General features: G+C 50.8%; 2 protein-coding genes across 5 annotated transcripts; one reads left to right on the top strand and one right to left on the bottom strand.

Moving 5' to 3' along the window:
• The first annotated feature begins 3463 nt into the window (after positions 1–3463).
• Positions 3464–13914, top strand: LOC136457195 (uncharacterized). Of its 3 annotated transcripts, XM_066457239.1 has the most exons (15): positions 3464–3807; positions 4507–4668; positions 4776–4884; positions 4990–5133; positions 5296–5400; positions 5878–5961; positions 6148–6263; positions 6355–6456; positions 6536–6649; positions 12833–12889; positions 12977–13043; positions 13120–13173; positions 13342–13416; positions 13517–13552; positions 13659–13914. In XM_066457239.1, exons 2-15 carry the CDS (start codon positions 4640–4642, stop codon positions 13773–13775), a joined length of 1209 nt encoding a protein of 402 aa, XP_066313336.1. In that variant the 5' UTR covers positions 3464–3807; positions 4507–4639; the 3' UTR covers positions 13776–13914. The 3 variants fall into 3 exon arrangements, with proteins under 3 accessions (XP_066313336.1, XP_066313337.1, XP_066313335.1); XM_066457240.1 differs by lacking the exon at positions 4507–4668; XM_066457238.1 differs by lacking the exon at positions 3464–3807 and having other exon boundaries at positions 3899–4668.
• A 242-nt stretch (positions 13915–14156) lies between these two features.
• On the bottom strand, positions 14157–16230 carry LOC136457196 (protein DEHYDRATION-INDUCED 19 homolog 5-like). Of its 2 annotated transcripts, none has more exons than XM_066457243.1 (5): positions 15910–16230; positions 15253–15362; positions 14912–14989; positions 14555–14808; positions 14157–14468 (listed from the first exon to the last, which is right to left on the bottom strand). In XM_066457243.1, exons 1-5 carry the CDS (start codon positions 16016–16018, stop codon positions 14351–14353), a joined length of 669 nt encoding a protein of 222 aa, XP_066313340.1. In that variant the 5' UTR covers positions 16019–16230; the 3' UTR covers positions 14157–14350. The 2 variants fall into 2 exon arrangements, with proteins under 2 accessions (XP_066313340.1, XP_066313338.1); XM_066457241.1 differs by having other exon boundaries at positions 15253–15365; positions 15910–16229.
• Positions 16231–19332: the final 3102 nt, after the last annotated feature.

The following is a 19332-nucleotide window of genomic DNA, read 5'->3' as shown; positions in this document are numbered from 1 at the left end:
GCCCCGCGGGAGCCGTGAAGAGCAACTCTAGTAAAGCGAGACGCGAAGGGCGACAAGTGGTCCGGCCGGGTCAAGTGCTAGAGCTTGTGGTAAGCACTCCACGTGGGAGAGTGTGACTTGCGAGTCACCACTAGCAAGAGGACCGGCGGCAACCTTGAAGCTTGTCTCAACGGGGACTAGCGTGTTGGCAAACACGTGAACCTCGGGAGAAAAATCATCGTGTCATCTTTGTTCTTCCCGTTGGTTTGCAACCCCCTTACACAAGCTTGTAATTACTTTCACATACATTGTGCTTGTGTAGTTGCTCTAGTAATTAGATAGCTTGTGTAGCTTGCTAATTACCTTCTTGCTTGTGTAGCATAGAAGTAGCTCCCTTGCGTGGCTAATTTGGTTTTAGTAACCTTGTTAGTCACATTGCTTAGTTTGTGTAACTAAGTATTTGCGCTCTCTAATTAGGCATTGGTTGCCTTGTTATTGAGCATTGCTAGTGAGCTTAGTTAGCTTTGTGCTTATGCTTACTAGCATATGTAGGAGCTCCCTTGTCACTTAAAGTACTAGTGGCATAGGTTTGTGTAACCTTACTCTTAGAATTGTTTAGGAGAGCTCTAGCTAGCCCGGCACCTTTGTTGCATAATTGTTATCTTTGCAAGGTGCTAGTGAACATATATAGTGGGGTATAGTCTTGGCTAGACCGATAGTTTTAATTCCGCATTTGTATCGGTTAGTCGACGCGATTAAGTTTTTAGAAAAGACTATTCACCCCCCCTCTAGTCGCCATCTCGACCCTTCAGGGGCGCACTTGCCGACAACGCCGCTTCTTCTGCTACTATACTTTGCTTCCTTGAGCCAGATCCGCTGTCATTGGCGTTGTGTGCGAGCGCGGGACCTCCCGCATGGGTCGTCTCGTTCGACCCGATGTTGGAGGAGCTTGTCGCCTCGCCCGTCGTGAGCCGACCAATGAGAGCAGCAACACCTGAGTGTCTACCTGCTACGACAGCCCCTCAGGAGGTTGAAGCACCAGTGGTGGACACCTGTTCCCTGGCGATGGGTGCTCAGTGGACGACAGGCTTGTCTCTGATGTCGCCAGTGCAAGGGCCACCACAGCTTACGCCACCACGAGCAGGAGCACCCGGCGTCACAGATGGTTGCACCACCCCCAGCGACGCGACACCCACACCACGCGAACCTGTCCGGCGTCTCGCACGGTTCACTGAGGAGGTGCAGCTCAAGCGAATGTCGCCATTAATCGCCAGCCCACCAAGGCAGAAGGTGGCAACCACAAGGCAACCCTGCCAAAACAGAGCAGACGGATTGCCGCTTAGGCACTTGCGCACATTCCGACCTCCAAGCGGGGCGAGGTGCTCCTCATGCAGAGGATGGGCTTTGCACCGCCAGCAGCTCAAATCTCATCCGCGTCCAAGTAAGCATACAACGACTTATTCGCAAGGAACTTGATGTCGAGCTAAGTCGAAGCACTGGACGTGCTGTTCCCGGCGACCAATGCTATGACTGGTAGAAGACTCTTCTCGGATGACGGAGCAGGGTCGCGCGCCCAGTAGCAAAGATGTCTAGCTCCGTAGGTTACTGCGCTGCTCTTAGTTAGGTTATTTACTTTTATGTAATATCGAAGTTCGAAACAGTCTGTTAGGAAGGTCCAGTCACAACTGTAAGACCTCCTAAGGCGCTCATTAGAAGCGTGTCGTGTGTATAGTTAAACCCTTCTTCTTAATTACAATGATATACAAATCTTTTTGCGTATTCGAGGAAAAAAGGTTTCAACTTTTTGAGCCGCCGTCTATCGTTGATCGTAGAATAGTAAGTAGCGAGACGTGGTATAACGTATTGGTCCATCCGCAGTAGACTGACTATTCCGGTTCCGGTTCCGGTGGTGTACATTTCGGACATGATTGGTTGCTCCTTGGTCTGCCAGCCGGGATGGAGGGCCTGTGCAGGCTCGAACTATCCTAGATGAGACCATGCACCTTGGCCTGTTTGGTTGCAAATAAGTGTAGCATACTGGATCATAGGAATCGTGTTTGGTTGCTTGTGCGGATAGTTTTGTGGTATGAATTGGTGTGCCCAGCTGTGTTTGGTTTGGCGCACGACAGAAGGTGTGAGCACCCAGGTATGGTTTTGGTGAGGTTACCACCCTACTCAACAGTTTGGAAAACCAGTGACCTGTGCATGGCATGTAGCCCAGGTACACAAAATACCAATAATAAGATGGTGATCAAATGATGTAGTATTCAACACATTGGCCTCAGATACTAGTTGCTCCTCGGTTGACCTTGAGCTTGGAGCATAAGAAACCAACAGAGTAAGAAACAAAGTTCCAGTACCTCAACACAAGCTCAAGGTCATCGGTTCTTGGTAACGTAGTTGACATGCTTAATATGATATCATCATTGGCAAAGTAAGTGAGGCCCCAGCTTAACGATATGTTGGTACAATTTCCAGATACTCAATCATAGGTGGCTGCCAAGGCAAACAAAAATAGACAGAAGAAAACTAAGATCATGTCCCATGGTTTGATGATAGTCATGAGAATCATACAGAATGCACAAAAAACAAATTGCAGCCACCTCAGAGTTTATTTTTCATGTTGCATCATTGGCCAAATAGATATCAAGAGTTTGAACATCACAGTCATATCAAGAGATTGAACATCACAATCATAAATTCTAGATGCTTCAGCACAAAGAACCCTCACTAGAATCAGAGCTATGGACTTAAGCAAGATGCGGCTGCCACACCATAGGGTGCTCCTCCAGCGCCTAGGGTTACAAAGTAAACATTATCGAACAAGGCACTTTGCTCAGTTTGTAAATCGGACTAAGCATCATCATGTGCAAAATCTAGGTGACAACACATGTGTACAACAAATAAGAGGTGCACATCATACAGATCTGAGGGCGGAACAAGACGAAAGCAAATGTAAACATAGATCAGTAAAAATGTCGTCCAGATCTAAGTATCTAAGAACATGAACCCTAATATCAGTGGACGGCAAACAAAATCCACAAACGATTCAACAGAAATCACCGCACAGTGAGGGGTAGGAGATGGGGGCAGGTGAGATATACTGTCGGGGCACTGGAGGACCAACACGAATCCGCCGGTGGAGGTTGACCGCGAGCTCAATGGGGAGGAAGAGGAGAGAGCGCACCAAACTAGAGGAGGAAGGAGAGGCGCGAAATAGGGGCGGTAACCCTAGCCCAGGACGAGATCTCCCGCGCAAGCCGAAATAGTTCCCGCCAAGCATCGCGGTGTCCAGGACCGAGAGAGAAGGAGAAATCGAGAAGATGGAGGCGTGCGGGATGGCGGAGGGGAAAGGTATGGAGAGAAGCACGCATATGGTGCGAGCCGGGATACCAATCACGACTTCACTTCACCAACTCGTGCCGGATGGACCTTACTACCGTCTCGTCCGGACAACCAATCACACCTTTCTTGGGTGGGTGTTCACCAGACAGCTGGATGCAGAGAAGGGAGGCAAGCCAGACTGCCGAGCTAGCCACGCCAGCAAGGGCAACCGCAACGAAGCGTCGTGGGCTCGTTCGTTCTGGTCTCTGCTGGAACAGGAACAAATCAAATCTCTCGCTGCGTTCACGTCACGCACACGCACACGCACACGCGTCCCTTCCTTCCCTGCACGCGCCGGATTCCTCTCCCCAGACTCCCCCTCTCCCCGAGCCCGCCAGCAGCCTCCCTTCTCTGGCTCTAGCCTAGGGTTTCTCCGCCGCCGCCGTCCACGCGCCATTGCAGCACCCTGCCTGCCCGCCCGCCCGCCTGCTTCCATTCATTCAGGTAAGTAATCCCCATCTCGTCTCGAGAACAAGGCTTTAGATTTTATTACGAGTATAATATTATTATTTAGTTCCGCACACAACCCTCCTGACTCCTGAGGGGGATGGATGCATTGGCAGAGCAGCTCAATCGATTCTTCATTTCCATCTCCATTCCGTCGTTCGTTCCATTCCATACATGCCTAGTGCCTTCCCTTCCATCTGCTGCTGTTATTATTATCATTTTATTATATAATTTTCTTCCTGCTGCTGCGGCGAGGGCGACCAATCCCGTCAGCAAAGCAAACTACCACACCACCGGGCATAGAGGATACTGGATTGTATCCACCATTCATTCATACGGAATGCCGTTGCCATTTCTAGAGGGCAGGGGAACACCACACCGCGTTATCATTCATTTATTTTATTTTATTTTATTTTATTTATTATTATTCTGAGGGCAACACCATTAATACTCCATCCAGTTGCCAGTACTAGTACTATAGGGATGGATGGAGGGATGGACGGAGGGTTTTCCCATCCCATTCGTCTTGGTTAGGCTTAGGCGTTACTACTGCTACAGACGAGATAACCAATATTCTCATCGCCGGGACCAACACGAATCCAATCCTCTTCCACCTTTATCTTCGCCTTTGCATACCAACAGTACGCACGAGAATTATTCTGCAAGCATAACCTCCTCCTTAATCCACGCATCCAGGAGGACCAGGTGGGCGATTTCTTGGTGTCCATCACACTCCAGCTATCGCCGTCATTATGCTCCCGTTGAGCAATGCGTAAAAGTCGCCGCTCGCAGGTCTCCGTCTTTCATACTTTTCCCGCTGTTCCAGGCAATGGCCAAACTTCCGGTACTTGCACGCAGGTTTGCACGCCATCCATCCCTTTCAGTTCATTACTGCTACCGTTTTTTTCCCTATCCTCTGCTGTGATGCATATCTTTCTTTTCCATCTTTGCTCCTTTACTTACAGTGCCATCAGGAAGCCTAACGAAAGCATGAGGCTTATTGTAGTAACGATCGTTGGTGCGGTCTTTGGTTTCTTTATCGGAATCTCGTTCCCAACAGTTAGCATAACAAAGGTATGGGGCATGGTCTATCCATAATTCCATATGCAGCAGCTAGGCAATAGCATCTCAACGATCGTGACTCATTACTGTTTCCCACAAAAAATACGTATGTTGCAGCTTCACTTTCCATCTAGCATCGTCTCCTACATAGAGGACAAGAACTCAGGCCTCTCAGCTCAAGCTATACTTAATCATGCTTGGACTGCGGCCAGGAACACAAGGGGAAATGGCTCTGAACCAATCTCAAGTGACAACTTCAAGGTACGATCCTGTGCACTTCCTGAACTAATCAGTACATCTCATCCTCCTGTGAGATGTATTGTTGAGGATTACACCTCAGATTTTTGTCCTGTGACCAACCCTGCCTCCTTCAGTATATCTGTCAAATCTAATAAAAAAAGTCCTTGGTTGATAACTTTGTAGATTTATGTACCAACAAACCCCAGGGGCGCCGAGAGCCTAGCACCTGGTATTGTTGTACCAGAGTCTGATTTTCATCAGCACAGGTTATGGGGAAACCCAGATGAGGTAACTATTCTTGTATTCACTTCTCATCCCATACTATTATGTATTTCAGATGAGATTCCGCTATATCCTTCCCTTCACATTGTCAGCAAGATTTAGAATATGCTTGCTCCTTTGTCATCTTGTAAATTCTTATGATGCTTGTGTGCTTCTCGAATGCATCTTTTCAATATTTTTTTGTTATCCCGCTGTTGGTGAAATAAGTAATTTGCTCAAAATCTTAGTGTTGCTACGAGTTCTTGTCTTACTATTTATCCAGCTCATATATGCACTGTATTCTTGCTGATTTTTAGCCCCCCTTTTTTTCATGCTGCCCTTTGTGGCTTTATCTTCCATAAAAGTTGATTATTTCCATCTTAATTTCAGCACCCGAGCCATGATGCTTTGTCAAAATTAACCTCAATGTTTTAGCTAATTCTCACACATGTTCCGTAACTTGCACATTAACATCCTTGCTGATGCGGATATTTAAATTTACAGGATCTACCCTTCAAGCCAAAGTACCTTGTTACTTTCACTGTTGGCATTTCACAGAAAGATAACATAAATAGGGCTGTCAAGAAGGTAACTTTTAGAGACTATTTACATCTGACACTACTCTTACATCCCAAGTTCTATTGTCTAGCCGGGACTACCGCCGTTTTCTTTGTTTTGGCAACTTCAAATTCATTTGTAAACGCACACATATCATCATGTAGTAATAACTTGGCAAATTACCTGATTCTTTTTTCCCTTTGGTTGCTGTTGCAGTTTTCAAATGATTTTGCAATCCTGTTGTTTCACTATGATGGCCGGGTGACTGAATGGGATGAATATGAGTGGTCAAAGCGAGCTATCCATGTAAGCGCCCGGAAACAAGCAAAATGGTGTGTGCTCTGATTCTTTATTATTCTTTACACGTTTCGATATTGAGAGTGGTTGTGGTTCTAAAAATTTTATGATTATCATGACCTCTAGGTGGTATGCTAAAAGATTCTTGCACCCTGATATCGTGGCAGCCTATGAGTATGTATTTATCTGGGATGAGGACCTTGGAGTTGATCATTTTAACGGAGATGAGTATGTAATTTCGATCTTCACTTGACCATTTCTTCATATCATGTTTTGTAGGTGATTCGCTAATATGATTTGATTGCAGGTACATTAAACTTGTCAAGAAATATAGACTAGAAATCTCACAACCTGGTTTAGAGCCAGATAGGGGATTGACATGGCAGATGACCAAGAGAAGAGGGGATCGTCAGGTTCATATGTAAGTGGGGCAACGATCCTTTTGCTTTATCCTCTAGAAATATGTGTTACTTAATGTATAGATTGATGGATAAGTCTCATGTGTGGCTGGTCTTTGTGGGGCTGTGATGCTCACATGGTCATGGTCCTTGTGGCTGTTTTTCTGTTTTTAGGACAACATCTTAGACTAGAGGACAGCATCTTAGAGGACAGCATCTTAGACTAGAGGACATCATCTTAGCTAGGACAGCATATTAGCATCTTAGACTAGCATCTTGGCATATGCTTGGCTGGCTAGCAGCCTATAAATATGTAACCCCAACCCCTCAGGTTGGTATGACATTTGTGTGAGCTTGTGTGAGAAATAGACAAGAAAAATTGCCCCAACTCCTAGTGTCATCCTCTCTCGATGAGAGTAAGAATTCTCCTACTACCAAGAGTGAGAATTCAACGACTAACAACTGGTATCAGAGCCGTATTATCCTGTAGCCTGAGCATCTCTTGCTCATCTTCTCTCCCAGCCCCACAACAGCCCCAGCTGTTGGCAGCAGCAGCTCCTCCGGCCGCTCCTGTTCACTCCTCTCCCAGCTCGTCTGAAGCAGCCCTCTCCCCACGCAGCAGCCCCCCGATAGCGCGTCATGTCCGCAGGGCAGTCTCAGCGCTCGGTCGCCTCGAGCACGCGGCGTCGGCAGGAGGCCGAACTTGCCGCGGCAGAGGAACGCGAGCGAGCGGCGGCAGAGACCGCTGCGGCGGCGGCAAGGGCGTCGAGGCTGGCAGCGGCGGAGCTGGCAGCAGCCAGAGCGGAGGCGGAAGCGGCGGCGGCGGCGAATGCAGCGCGTGCGGCGGCGGCGGAGGTCGAGGCTCTGTGCGGCAGCATCAGCAGCTCCATTTCCGCTGACGACACCGCCGACGCAGACCTCGAGCTGCTGGAGAGGGAGGCAAGCGCGAGCGCGGGCGGCGCAGTGGGCAGCCGCGCACGTCCACGAGCGTGGCGGCAGCCCAGACAGGCGCGGACGCGCTGGCGGCGCTCCTGGAGGAGGCGCGCACGCCCACGAGCGCGGCGGCAGCCCAGACAGGCGCGGACGCGCCGGTGGCGCTCCTGGAGGAGGCGCGCACGGCGGCGGCGCTCCTGGAGGAGGCGCGCACGGCAACGGTGGCGGACGGGTCGATGGAGAGCGCGGCCTTCACAGGCAGCGTGGCTCTCTCTCCCCGGATCGGTACCGACGGGTCGATGGAGAGCGCGGCATTCACAGGCAGCGTGGCTCTCTCTTCCCGGATCGGTACCGTGGTTACCACGGGCTCCAGGCTGTTGTCAGGGACGTCGGTCCCGGCGGTGGGTGGCCTACCCTCACCAAGACCAACTACGTCGAGTGGGCTGCGGTGATGAGGGTAAAGCTCCAGGTGCGGCACATGTGGGAGGCAGTCCGGTATGGTGACGTCGACTACGACCTAGATCGACGGGCGCTGGATGCTCTCATCGCTGCAGTCCCACCCGAGATGCAGTTCTCGCTTACCAGCAAGCGGACTGCCAAGGAGGCTTGGGACGCCATCGCTGCGGCACGCATCGGGAGCGACCGCGCCCGCAAGTCCACACTGCAGGCACTTCGCAAGGAGTGGGAGAACCTGGCCTTCAAGCCAGGTGAGGACGTTGATGACTTTGCTCTCCGTCTCAACACTCTGTTGCAGAAGATGGTGCAGTTCGGCGACGACACTTACGGCGAGGAGAGAGCTGTCGAAAAGCTCTTCCGCTGCGTCCCCGAGAAGTACAAGCAGATGGCTCGCTCGATCGAGTCTCTGCTGGATCTCTCCACGATGTTGATCGAGGAGGCGATAGGTCGCCTCAAGGTCGTCGACAACGATGAGCCACAGTCCCTCTCGGGGCCCATCACCACTGGCGGGAAGCTCCTCCTCACTCGGGAGCAGTGGCTTGCCAGCCAAGGTGACCGGAGGAAGGGGGAGCCTTCTTCCGCGACAGGCGGCCGCAAGCGTGGCAAGCCACGCAAGGCGCGCAGAGACGCCCAGGCCGGGGCGCGAGGACGTGCCGAGGGTGATGCCCGCGGAGGCGCCCAGGGCGGCGCCGCCGGCAGGCACAAGCCAGCACGAGACGACGCCTGCCGCAACTGCGGCCAGCTTGGCCATTGGGCCAAGGACTGTCGACAGCCACGACGCGGCCAGGCCCACGTCGCACAGGCGGAGGAGGAGCCGGCTCTGTTCATGGTACATGCCAGCATCGAGCTACCTCCAGCGGCACCGGCCGCAGCGGCTCTCCTCCACCTTGACGAGCCAAAAGCACACGCCCTCCTCGGCGACAGCTCCGGCAACGACAAGACTGACGGGTGGTGCCTCGACACCGGCGCCACCCATCACATGACCGGTCGACGGGAGTTCTTCACCGAGCTTGACTCTAGCGTCCGAGGCTCCGTCAAGTTTGGGGATGCCTCCGGCGTGGAGATCAAGGGCGTCGGCTCCATCATCTTCACCGCCGTGTCTGGTGAGCACAGGCTTCTCACCGGAGTCTACTACATCCCCGCGTTGAGGAACTCCATCATCAGCTTGGGACAGCTGGATGAGAACGGTTCGCGCGTGGTGGTTGAGGACGGAGTCATGAGGATTTGGGATCGTCGTCGTCGCCTTCTTGCCAAGGTATCCAGAAGCGCAAATTGACTCTACGTCCTTAACGTGCAGGTGGCACAACCCCTCTGTCTCGCTGCTCGTCGGGACGACGAGGCGTGGCAGTGGCACGAGCGTTTCGGGCACCTTCACTTTGAGGCCCTGAAGCGGCTCAGTGCCACGGAGATGGTGCGAGACCTGCCGTGCCTCGACCATGTGGAGCAGCTCTGCGACGTCTGCGTGTTGACGAAGCAGAGGCGACTCCCCTTTCCCCAGCGGGTGAGCTTTCGAGCCAAGGAGAGGCTCGAGCTCGTGCACGGGGACTTGTGTGGCCCGGTGACACCGGCCACACCGGGAGGACGACGCTACTTCCTGCTGCTCGTCGACGACCTCTCCCGCTACATGTGGGTGATGGTCCTCGGCAGCAAGGGAGAGGCTGCAGACGCCATCAGACGCGCGCAGGCTGCTGCGGAGGCGGAGTGCGGCCGCAAGCTGCGCGTGCTGCGCACCGACAACGGCGGTGAATTCACGGCGGCTGAATTCGCGTCGTACTGCGCTGACGAGGGCATTCAGCGCCACTACTCCGCGCCGTACAGCCCGCAGCAGAACGGCGTCGTCGAGCGGCGCAACCAGACGGTTGTGGGGATGGCTTGGGCCCTCCTCAAGCAGAGGGGGATGCCGGCTGTCTTCTGGGGAGAGGCGGTGGTGACGGCCGTCTACATCCTCAACCGCTCGCCTACCAAGGCGCTCGACGGCAGGACGCCGTACGAGGCTTGGCATGGGCGCAAGCCGGCGGTCTCCCACTTGCGGGTCTTCGGCTGCCTCGCGTTCGCCAAGGAGCTTGGCCACATCAGCAAGCTCGACGACAGGAGCACTCCGGGAGTGTTCATCGGCTACGCGGAGGGCTCGAAGGCCTACCGCATCCTCGACCCGAAGACACAGCGTGTGCGCACGGTGCGCGACGTTGTGTTCGACGAAGGGCGAGGATGGGCGTGGGACAAGGCGGTGGACGATGGCTCGGCTCCGACGTACGACGACTTCACTGTCGAGTACGTCCACTTCGAGGGAGATGGGGGAGTAGGCAGCTCTTCTTCGGCGAGCGCGTCTACCCCAGTCCCCGAGCCTCCACCGACCCCAGCGCCTGCTACTCCGACAGCTCCACGCTCTCCAGCCAGGACCTCGGCTGCGATGAGTTCTTCGCCGGCTTCACCACAGCCGGCAACGCCACGCACTCCAGCACCGACAGGCACCTCTCCGGGCACGACTACTCCAACACCAGCTCGTGTCGAGCACAGCCCGGTTGAGCTCGCTACTCCGCTCTCTCACGACGAGGAGCGCATCGACGCGTACCACGACGGCGAGCCGTTGCGGTACCGTACGATGGAGAACCTTCTCGGCGACCAGTTGGTGCCGGGACTGGTGCCTCACGACCTGGAGGACCTGGAGGCGCAGTTGCACCTTGCGTGTGACGACGGCGAGCCTCGGTCGTTCGCAGAGGCCGAGAGACACGCGGCATGGCGCGCCGCGATGCAGTTGGAGATGGATGCGGTTGAGAAGAACCGCACCTGGGAGCTTGCTGACCTTCCTCGTGGTCATCGCGCGATCACCCTTAAGTGGGTGTACAAGCTGAAAAGGGATGAAGCCTGTGCCATCGTCAAGCACAAGGCTCGCTTGGTGGCACGAGGTTTCGTGCAGCAGGAGGGGGTAGACTTCGACGACGCCTTTGCTCCCGTGGCACGGATGGAGTCCGTGCGACTCCTCCTTGCGCTAGCTGCCCAGGAGGGCTGGCGTGTTCATCACATGGACGTCAAGTCGGCGTTCCTTAACGGCGACTTGAAGGAGGAGGTCTACGTGCACCAGCCGCCGGGATTTGCGATCCCCGGCAAGGAGGGCAAGGTGCTCCGCCTGCGCAAGGCCCTCTATGACTTGCGGCAGGCACCGAGGGCGTGGAATGCCAAGCTGGATTCCACGCTAAAGGGGATGGGCTTCGAGCAAAGCCCGCACGAGGCGGCCATCTACCGACGGGGCAATGGAGAAAATGCCCTGCTGGTGGGTGTCTACGTCGACGACTTGGTGATCACCGGCACCAAGGATGCGGAGGTGGCAGCATTCAAGGAAAAGATGAAGGCCACCTTCCAGATGAGTGACCTGGGGCCTCTCTCCTTCTACCTGGGAATCGAGGTGCGCCAGGATGACTCTGGGATCACGCTTCGACAGACCGCCTACGCCAAGCGCGTCGTTGAGCTAGCTGGGCTCACCGACTGCAACCCAGCTCTCACTCCGATGGAGGAGAGGCTGAAGCTGAGCCGCGACAGCACGACGGAGGAGGTGGACGCTACGCAGTACCGGCCTCTTGTGGGGAGCCTTCGCTACCTCGCCCACACACGGCCGGACTTGGCATTCTCCGTCGGCTACGTTAGTCGGTTCATGCAGCGACCGACGACGGAGCACCAACAGGCTGTGAAGAGGATCATCCGCTACGCTGCGGGGACTCTCGACCACGGCCTCTACTACCCGAGGTGCCCTGGGGCGGCACACTTCGTCGGGTACAGCGACAGCGACCACACCGGCGACATCGACACCAGCAAGAGCACGAGCGGGATCCTCTTCTTCCTCGGCAAGTGCCTCGTTAGCTGGCAGTCGGTCAAGCAGCAGGTGGTGGCCCTGTCCAGCTGCGAGGCCGAGTACATAGCGGCCTCCACCGCTTCGACTCAGGCGCTCTGGCTCGCTCGACTGCTTGGTGATCTCCTCGGCAGAGACACTAGAGCGGTGGAGCTCAGGGTGGACAGCAAGTTCGCTCTGGCCCTGGCAAAGAACCCCGTGTTCCACGAACGCAGCAAGCACATCCGGGTGAGGTACCACTTCATCCGAGGCTGTTTGGAGGAAGGGAGCATCAAGGCGAGCTACATCAACACCAAGGACCAGCTTGCGGACCTGCTCACCAAGCCCCTTGGGAGGATCAAGTTCCTTGAGCTCTGCTCCAGGACCGGGATGGTTCAACTCTCCCACAAGACGACGCACAAGACTTAGGGGGAGAATGATGGATAAGTCTCATGTGTGGCTGGTCTTTGTGGGGCTGTGATGCTCACATGGTCATGGTCCTTGTGGCTGTTTTTCTGTTTTTAGGACAGCATCTTAAAATAGATGACAGCATCTTAGAGGACAGCATCTTAGACTAGAGGACAGCATCTTAGCTAGGACATCATATTAGCATCTTAGACTAGCATCTTAGACTAGCATCTTGGCATATGCTTGGCTGGCTAGCAGCATATTTATATGTAACCCCAACCCCTCAGGTTGGTATGGCATTTGTGTGAGCTTGTGTGAGAAATAGACAAGAAAAATTGTCCCAACTCCTAGTGTCATCCTCTCTCGATGAGAGTAAGAATTCTCCTACTACCAAGAGTGAGAATTCAACGACTAACATAGATAAAGATGTGGAGGCATTGTTTATGAAAATGTTCTTTGCATGAGGATAGAAAAATTTTAAGCCTGGTGGTGGTGCCAGGCTACAATGTCCAGACTCTTTGCTGGGACATAGAATTTTTAAAAAAAAGAAGTTAAAAAAGGAATCTTATAAAACTGGCTCTGACAGGGTTACAGAGGAGAGAGAAGGCTGGTGCTCTGATCCTCATGTTCCTCCGTGCGCTGGGTATGTAATTTTGCCCCCATAGTAGCTGAATCTGCTTGCTCTGCTTGCTTTGTATCGAGGAACCTACCTGATCTGTTTGCTGTACAGGTTTGTTGAAATAATGGCTCCAGTTTTCTCCAGAGATGCATGGAGATGTGTCTGGCATATGATTCAGGTATAACACAATTTCAGTGTCTGCACTCTACCCGTCCACTTGGCTTGGTTTGGTTGATATCTTCTTCTTGTTGCAGAATGACCTAGTTCATGGATGGGGTCTCGATTTTGCTCTCCGGAAATGTGTGGAGGTACGCACTTCACAACATAGTTGAATCATTGAAGAGAATTTGTGACTACTTCTGCTGGCCCTTGATAACACCTTTTTCAGTTATTTGCTACAAGAAAGCCTTTTTCAGCAGAGTAGCTTTTGAACACCTTGTCCATGCCTTCAATTAAGCCTTTAAAACTCTTTGCAGCCTGCTCATGAGAAAATCGGTGTCGTTGATTCCCAATGGATTGTACACCAAGTGGTTCCTTCTCTCGGGAACCAGGTAAAGCGAAAAAAATGAAGCAAACTGTGTACCATCAGATTCTACTGTAGTGCCTGAATTGCATCTAATGTCAACCTTGTCCCATCTTCAAAATGCACAGGGGCAGTCGGAGAATGGGAGGGCACCATGGGAAGGGGTATGAATCTGACGACTTTGTTAGATCTCATCTTTTGTGAGTATAAGAGTGTGTCGAGGCTGGTCAAGCTGTGACTGATCTTTATCCTGGTGCTGTCTATATGTAGGTAAGAGAGCGTTGCCGGAAAGAATGGGGACTCTTCCAGACAAGAATGGCAGAAGCTGAGAAAGCATATTACGAGATGATGGGAGTTACTCCTCCGAATGTAACATTTGTCTCCTAAGATAAAAGCTCACATGTTAAATCCACTCACCTTTTTCTTTTTGTCCAGCAGTAGCTCTTCGAATAGAGTTAGATATTGATGATACATGTAGAGCATACGTGACATTATAAATATATCAATCTAGATTCTTTGATCCTTCGTCCTGTATATTTCACCCGGGTTTGTTCTCACTAGGATCTGGTTATTGTGGTATCACATACTGCGAGCACAGAAACCAGGTTCCCAATTTTCACAAACTAACTGGGAAATTCTCTTGTGAAATGTGAATGATATGTTTTGTCAATTCAGAGTTTATATTCTGAGTTTCTGACTGTTGTATCTCTAAACTTGACTGTATGGGCACACGAAAATTCTGCAGAAAACATTTCAGATGGACAAGGATGGCCAAATATACCACTTCATTCTATAGATAGCGAAGGTTATAGTATAGCCGTATAGGTACGTGTACATGTATTAGGTGTACATGTGTGCAGGGAATTGCTTTTGCTTACGTGACAGCGACGTCTGCACCCAGAAAACACATCCTAATAGCCATGCCTAGAGCTGCTCAAGAAACCCTAGATAGCAGCAACACATCAAAGAATGGTGGACATGAGTATCTCCGTCAGAAAGTCGATCCTCTGCAGCCTCTCCTCCAATCCCAGCTTGGATGATGCATCATCACTCGCTGTTGCTCCCTTGTTCAACTTCAACCTGGGAAAAAAGAGAAACCACTGTCACTTTGTGATACTGGCACGGCCAACACTTGGGATTTGTCGGCAATTGAAAATCTGAACTACCTCTGATCATCTGAGACACCCTTTTCGGCGTTGCCATCACTTGGGACTGCGTCGTCGGCCTGCGCGAAGCTGCAGATGAACTGGGAGAGCAGTGGATCAGGTGCAGGATCTTTGTATGGCCTGCTGTTCATCCTGTAGTGCTGTGGTTCTGGCTCTTCATAGTAAGAGTTCACTTCATATGTTGCTGTTCCCTTCCCAGATGCTGAGCTGGTGGCAGCCGCAGGGCATGAGCTTGGCCTGTAAGGCTTCCTCCTCTGTCATGAATCATGATCAGTTAGTTCATGAGTGAAATACTAGAGCATGGACTGCTATTTCTCATTGGGGGAAAAAATCCTTAAGTAGCAGGAACATAATTACCTTGAGAAGATGCGAGTGTTGCACTCTGAAATGTGCCGCCATGTCTTTCCCTAGATTGTTGGCGCAGATCGGACAAACCTGAAGTTCATCAGTAATAAACCGTTAAAACTGTCTGTCAGATTTCATCAGTATTCAGATTTGGTAGATGAATAGGGTGGTGATTAGGTGAGTATTAGCATCATTAATGGCTTTTAGGACTTGTGGTTGAAAATAACTACAGTGACTTGTGGTTGAAAATAATTACAGTGACAGACTATGACCTAGAAGAGAGAGATTCCAGGTTGCATACTGAGATCATACCCTGATTGATCAGAGTAGCTTTGCAAAGTAGTAATACTTACAGCATTTCTGGTGTCAAAGCAATGCTCCTCCTGAAGGTGGTCGCAGATGAAAGGCACCTCAATCTCGATGTAGCAAAAAGGGCAAGGGAAGTACTCCCACAACTCACCATCTTCTGAAATAAACAATAATCAGTTAAAACCGCTTTTCGCTATGTTCAGCAGAATAGTTGTATTTTCTGTCAAAACGATTCCTTGTACTGAAGAAAAAGGTGCTCAGTTTCCATTTCAGCGTTCCATTGCAAATATATTTTTTTGTTGTATTATAAAGCTACAGATTCCAACTTGAGGTCAGTCTCCTTAATTTACCACCACAGAAAAGCAAGAAAGGACATTTATTTCTCCTGATGGAAATTCTTGTTGCATCTGACGAAACAGAATGGATATAACACACAGAACTGAATCCACTAGGTACGTCCTCAAGACAGACCAGACCAGAGCAGCCAGACCAAATGTTTTCCAAAGCAGCAGTAAGATGAAGTTACAGGAAAAATTAAATAAAAGGCAAAAGGGTGAGAGAAAAATCTAAAGGAACCAAATTCAGGAATCAAATAAGTAGGTTTTTTTTCTCGAGAAGAAGCAAGAATGGACCAACAAGAGATCGGCGAAGAGATGAGCTGAAAGGGGGGGGAAAAGAATCAGAAACTAAAGAACATATACCTGCAGTGTGAGGAAGGGGGCCATGCCCATATGGTGGTGGAGGTGGTGGTTGGTGCCTGCCTCTGTCTGCAGGAGGGAAGCCGTAGTTGTAGCAAGCCTCTACCTCCATTGCTATCGCTGATGAGCTCCACTGCACTCTCACCTAGCTAACTGCCCCAACAAGAAGGAGCGAAGGAGAAGGGGAGCGAGCAAAGTAGTGTTGCAACAAACTGAAGAACAGCAAGGACATGCATGCAACGACTGCACAGCACAGCACAAAGGGAGTGGAGAGAGCTGAGCTGCTAGCTTGGATGAGAGCTCCTTACTTAGTCCCTCCCCTCCTTGTGTGTTTATATATGGCTCCATGTCAAGGACCCTGCCTTTCCTGGCCACATAATAATAAATAAACAAATAAACACAGGGTTTGTGTTATTTGGTGACTCAAAAGTCTATATATATATTATACATCAATCAAAAAGAAAGAAAAAGGGAGAAGAGACCAAAAGCTAAGGGACCGGAGGATGCAAAAGGAGACAAGAGGTTGGAGAAATCTTTCTTTGAGGGGAGGGGAGATTAGCTGCGTGAGGCGCAAGGAATTGCTATTCCTACGGGAGGATCGGAGTCGCTTTTCAAGGTAGAATAGTTCTATTCATCCATCAGGCATAAATTAGTGCACAATGAATGAATACACGGTTGATTTTGACTGCTACTGATAAGGGGTTGGTTACTAGTATACATACATGCAGAGTTACAAAATAATACTATATAATATAATGGCATTAACCAACATAGGGCTAGTATACATACTTTTTACTGCTTAATTAATACAGTAACTAACATTAATCAACAAGTTTCAGTACAGCAAGTTAATTAAGAACCGGCAAGATACAGTACAACTAGGGCTCAAATTAAAATCAGCTGCAGCATTATATATAATTTACTAGGGAGTATATTGTATTAGATTAGGGTTTGTTTAAACGCTCGCTCTGCCCAAAGATTAATTATTTTGCCTCCTGATGACGGTGACGGAGCAGCAGCTACAGCTAGCATTGTTGGCCTTGGGTTTCACATGCCAAGTCAAGTCATGGTTTTCGTTCTGTCTCCCACATGGCTGGCTAGCTGCCTCAACACAACACTCGTTCAGTTCCGTCCCATTTTATCAAAGTGCAGTGCAGGCCTTTGCTTTGCTTTGCTCTGCTTTGATTGATATTTCTCTTCTGCATGCATCCAAGGAAAATACATACTCTCCTCTGCAGTCGGCAGTCGGCAGTCGGCAGTAGGGCTGCTGGCTGAAAGCAGCCAGAGAGCGAATTATTATCAGTACTGTTGCTCCTTTCTTTCTTTCTTTACACCATATATATCATGCATGCACGATCCATCCGCAGAAAGCTACAGATCGATGGGCTTTTGGAGGGTGTAGATACAAAAACAAGCAATATGCCGAAACCGAAAGCAAGCAAGAAGTTGTGGCCACTCGCTGCCTTCAACTTCGATCGGAGACAGCCATGAAAGTGGCTGCTTTTCTTCCTCGTCCTGCATCGACCATCGAGAGGGACTTGTGTGGACCTGCACCTGCACCCGCTGCTCCACACCTTCACCTTTTCATACTTCACTACTGATGGTTTTAATTTGACGGTATCCTTCTTGGTCTTCAGGGCCGTACTGATGGTTTCTTTATATACTTCAGTCCGTCAGTCATATATATCTTCAGAACCTGACATTCATCACAATCCGCTGCATGCATTGGGTGGTAGAGAGCTTGCTTAATTTGATGGTATCCTTCTTGGTCTTCACTCAAAGATAGATAGTACCAAATAAAAGGATCCTCCGACGAACAGATTAATCCCTTATACATGCATCTCCTGGCTAGAGTTGTGCTCGATCAACGCAACAGATGGATCGGGATACATTTTTTTTTTGTGTGTGAACATGGATCGGGATACATTCAGTACATCAGTTTAGTATTCTTTCCATACATCAATGAGATTCCCTCCATCTCTTCTTTTGGACCACCACATGTATTTTTATGACACAGCAGAGACAGACTCGATGAACAAAGTGCAAAATCTACAACAAACCTTAGTTTACTGCTGCATAAGCGTAGCTATCCGAATGCAGTTCCAACTGGCTCATATATATAGATTAATGAAACAAAGCAAGTTCAGGTTCAGAAAAAAGGCATGCATGACAGGGAAAGTTGGCGTGGATGGAGAGGAGTACTCGTGTTGTCGTCGATTATTATAACAAGCTTGCTAGTAGTGAACCAACTAATTAATAAGTCGGTCATGCTATTGCTATTGCTATTGCTGTCCAGCTGATATGTCATTAGATTCTCCCGTCCCATGACACATACATCAGTCCAACCTCTTGACCTAACACACCACAATCATCCCCTTTCTATTAATTAACTAACAAAACCAAATAAATAAATGTACGTAGCAGCTGCGTCGATCAATCCATCTTCTTGTTCACCACGCACACAAATAATTTCACTACATCTGTTACATCACTTAGGTTTTGGTCGCGTCGCCCGTTCAATCCTTTTTCTTTTTGATTTGTGATGGATAAATCTGGCTGCTGTGGTCTTTGTGGGGCTGCTATGGTCTTTGTGGGACTGCTGGTTGTTGCTGCCACAAGGACAGCATCTTAGCATCTAGGACAGCATCTTAGAGGACAACAACTTAGCATCTTAGACTAGCATCTTAGCATATACTTGGATGGCTAGCAGCCTATAAATATATATCCCCAACCCCTCAAGTTGGCATGGCATTTGTGTGAGTTTGTGTGAGAAATAAACCAGAAAATTGCCCCAACTCCTAGTGTCATTCTCTCTCGATGAGAGTAAGATTTCTGCTACTACCAAGAGTGAGAATTCAGCGACTAACAAGTGATATCAGAGCCGTACTATCCTGTAGCCTGAGCATCTCATGCTCATCTTCTTTCCCAGCCCCACAACAGCCCCAGCTGTTGGCAGCAGCCGCTCCTGCTCACTCCTCTCCCTCTACGTAGAAGCTCATCTGAAGCAGCCCTCTCCCCACGCAGCAGCCCCCCGATAGCGTGTCATGTCCGCAGGGCAGTCTCAGCGCTCGGTCGCCTCGAGCACGCGACGTCGGCAGGAGGCCGAACTTGCCGCGGCAGAGAAACGCGAGCGAGCGGCGGCGGCAAGGGTGTTGAGGCTGGCAGCGGCGGACCTGGCAGCAGCCAGAGCGGAGGCGGAAGCAGCGGCGGTGGCGGATGCAGCGCGTGCAGCGGCAGTAGAGGTCGAGGCCCTGCGCGACAGCATCAGCAGCTCCGTTTCTGCTGACGATAGCGCCGACACGGACCTTGAGCTGCTGGGGAGGGAGGCAGGACGAGCGCGGGCAGCGCAGTGGGCAGCCGCGCACGCCCATGAGCGCGGCGGCAGCCCAGACAGGCGCGGACGCGCCGACGGCGCTCCTGGAGGAG

This window comes from Miscanthus floridulus, chromosome 6, assembly GCF_019320115.1.
Source record: "Miscanthus floridulus cultivar M001 chromosome 6, ASM1932011v1, whole genome shotgun sequence".
Taxonomy (NCBI): Eukaryota; Viridiplantae; Streptophyta; class Magnoliopsida; order Poales; family Poaceae; genus Miscanthus; species Miscanthus floridulus.
This window is presented reverse-complemented; position numbering and strand designations above follow the sequence as displayed.

Bases quoted from the DNA above. Each gene is read 5' to 3' on its own strand.
- LOC136457195 (XM_066457238.1), top strand. From the start codon at position 4,298: ATGGAGGGATGGACGGAGGGTTTTCCCATCCCATTCGTCTTGGTTAGG. The intron at 5,962-6,147 runs GTAACTTTTAGA...TTGCTGTTGCAG, and splicing joins TAAATAGGGCTGTCAAGAAG to TTTTCAAATGATTTTGCAAT. The intron at 13,174-13,341 runs GTACGCACTTCA...AACTCTTTGCAG, and splicing joins CTCTCCGGAAATGTGTGGAG to CCTGCTCATGAGAAAATCGG.
- LOC136457196 (XM_066457241.1), bottom strand. From the start codon at position 16,018: ATGGAGGTAGAGGCTTGCTACAACTACGGCTTCCCTCCTGCAGACAGA. The intron at 14,990-15,252 runs GTAAGTATTACT...GATGAACTTCAG, and splicing joins GCTTTGACACCAGAAATGCT to GTTTGTCCGATCTGCGCCAA. The intron at 14,809-14,911 runs GTAATTATGTTC...GATTCATGACAG, and splicing joins AACACTCGCATCTTCTCAAG to AGGAGGAAGCCTTACAGGCC.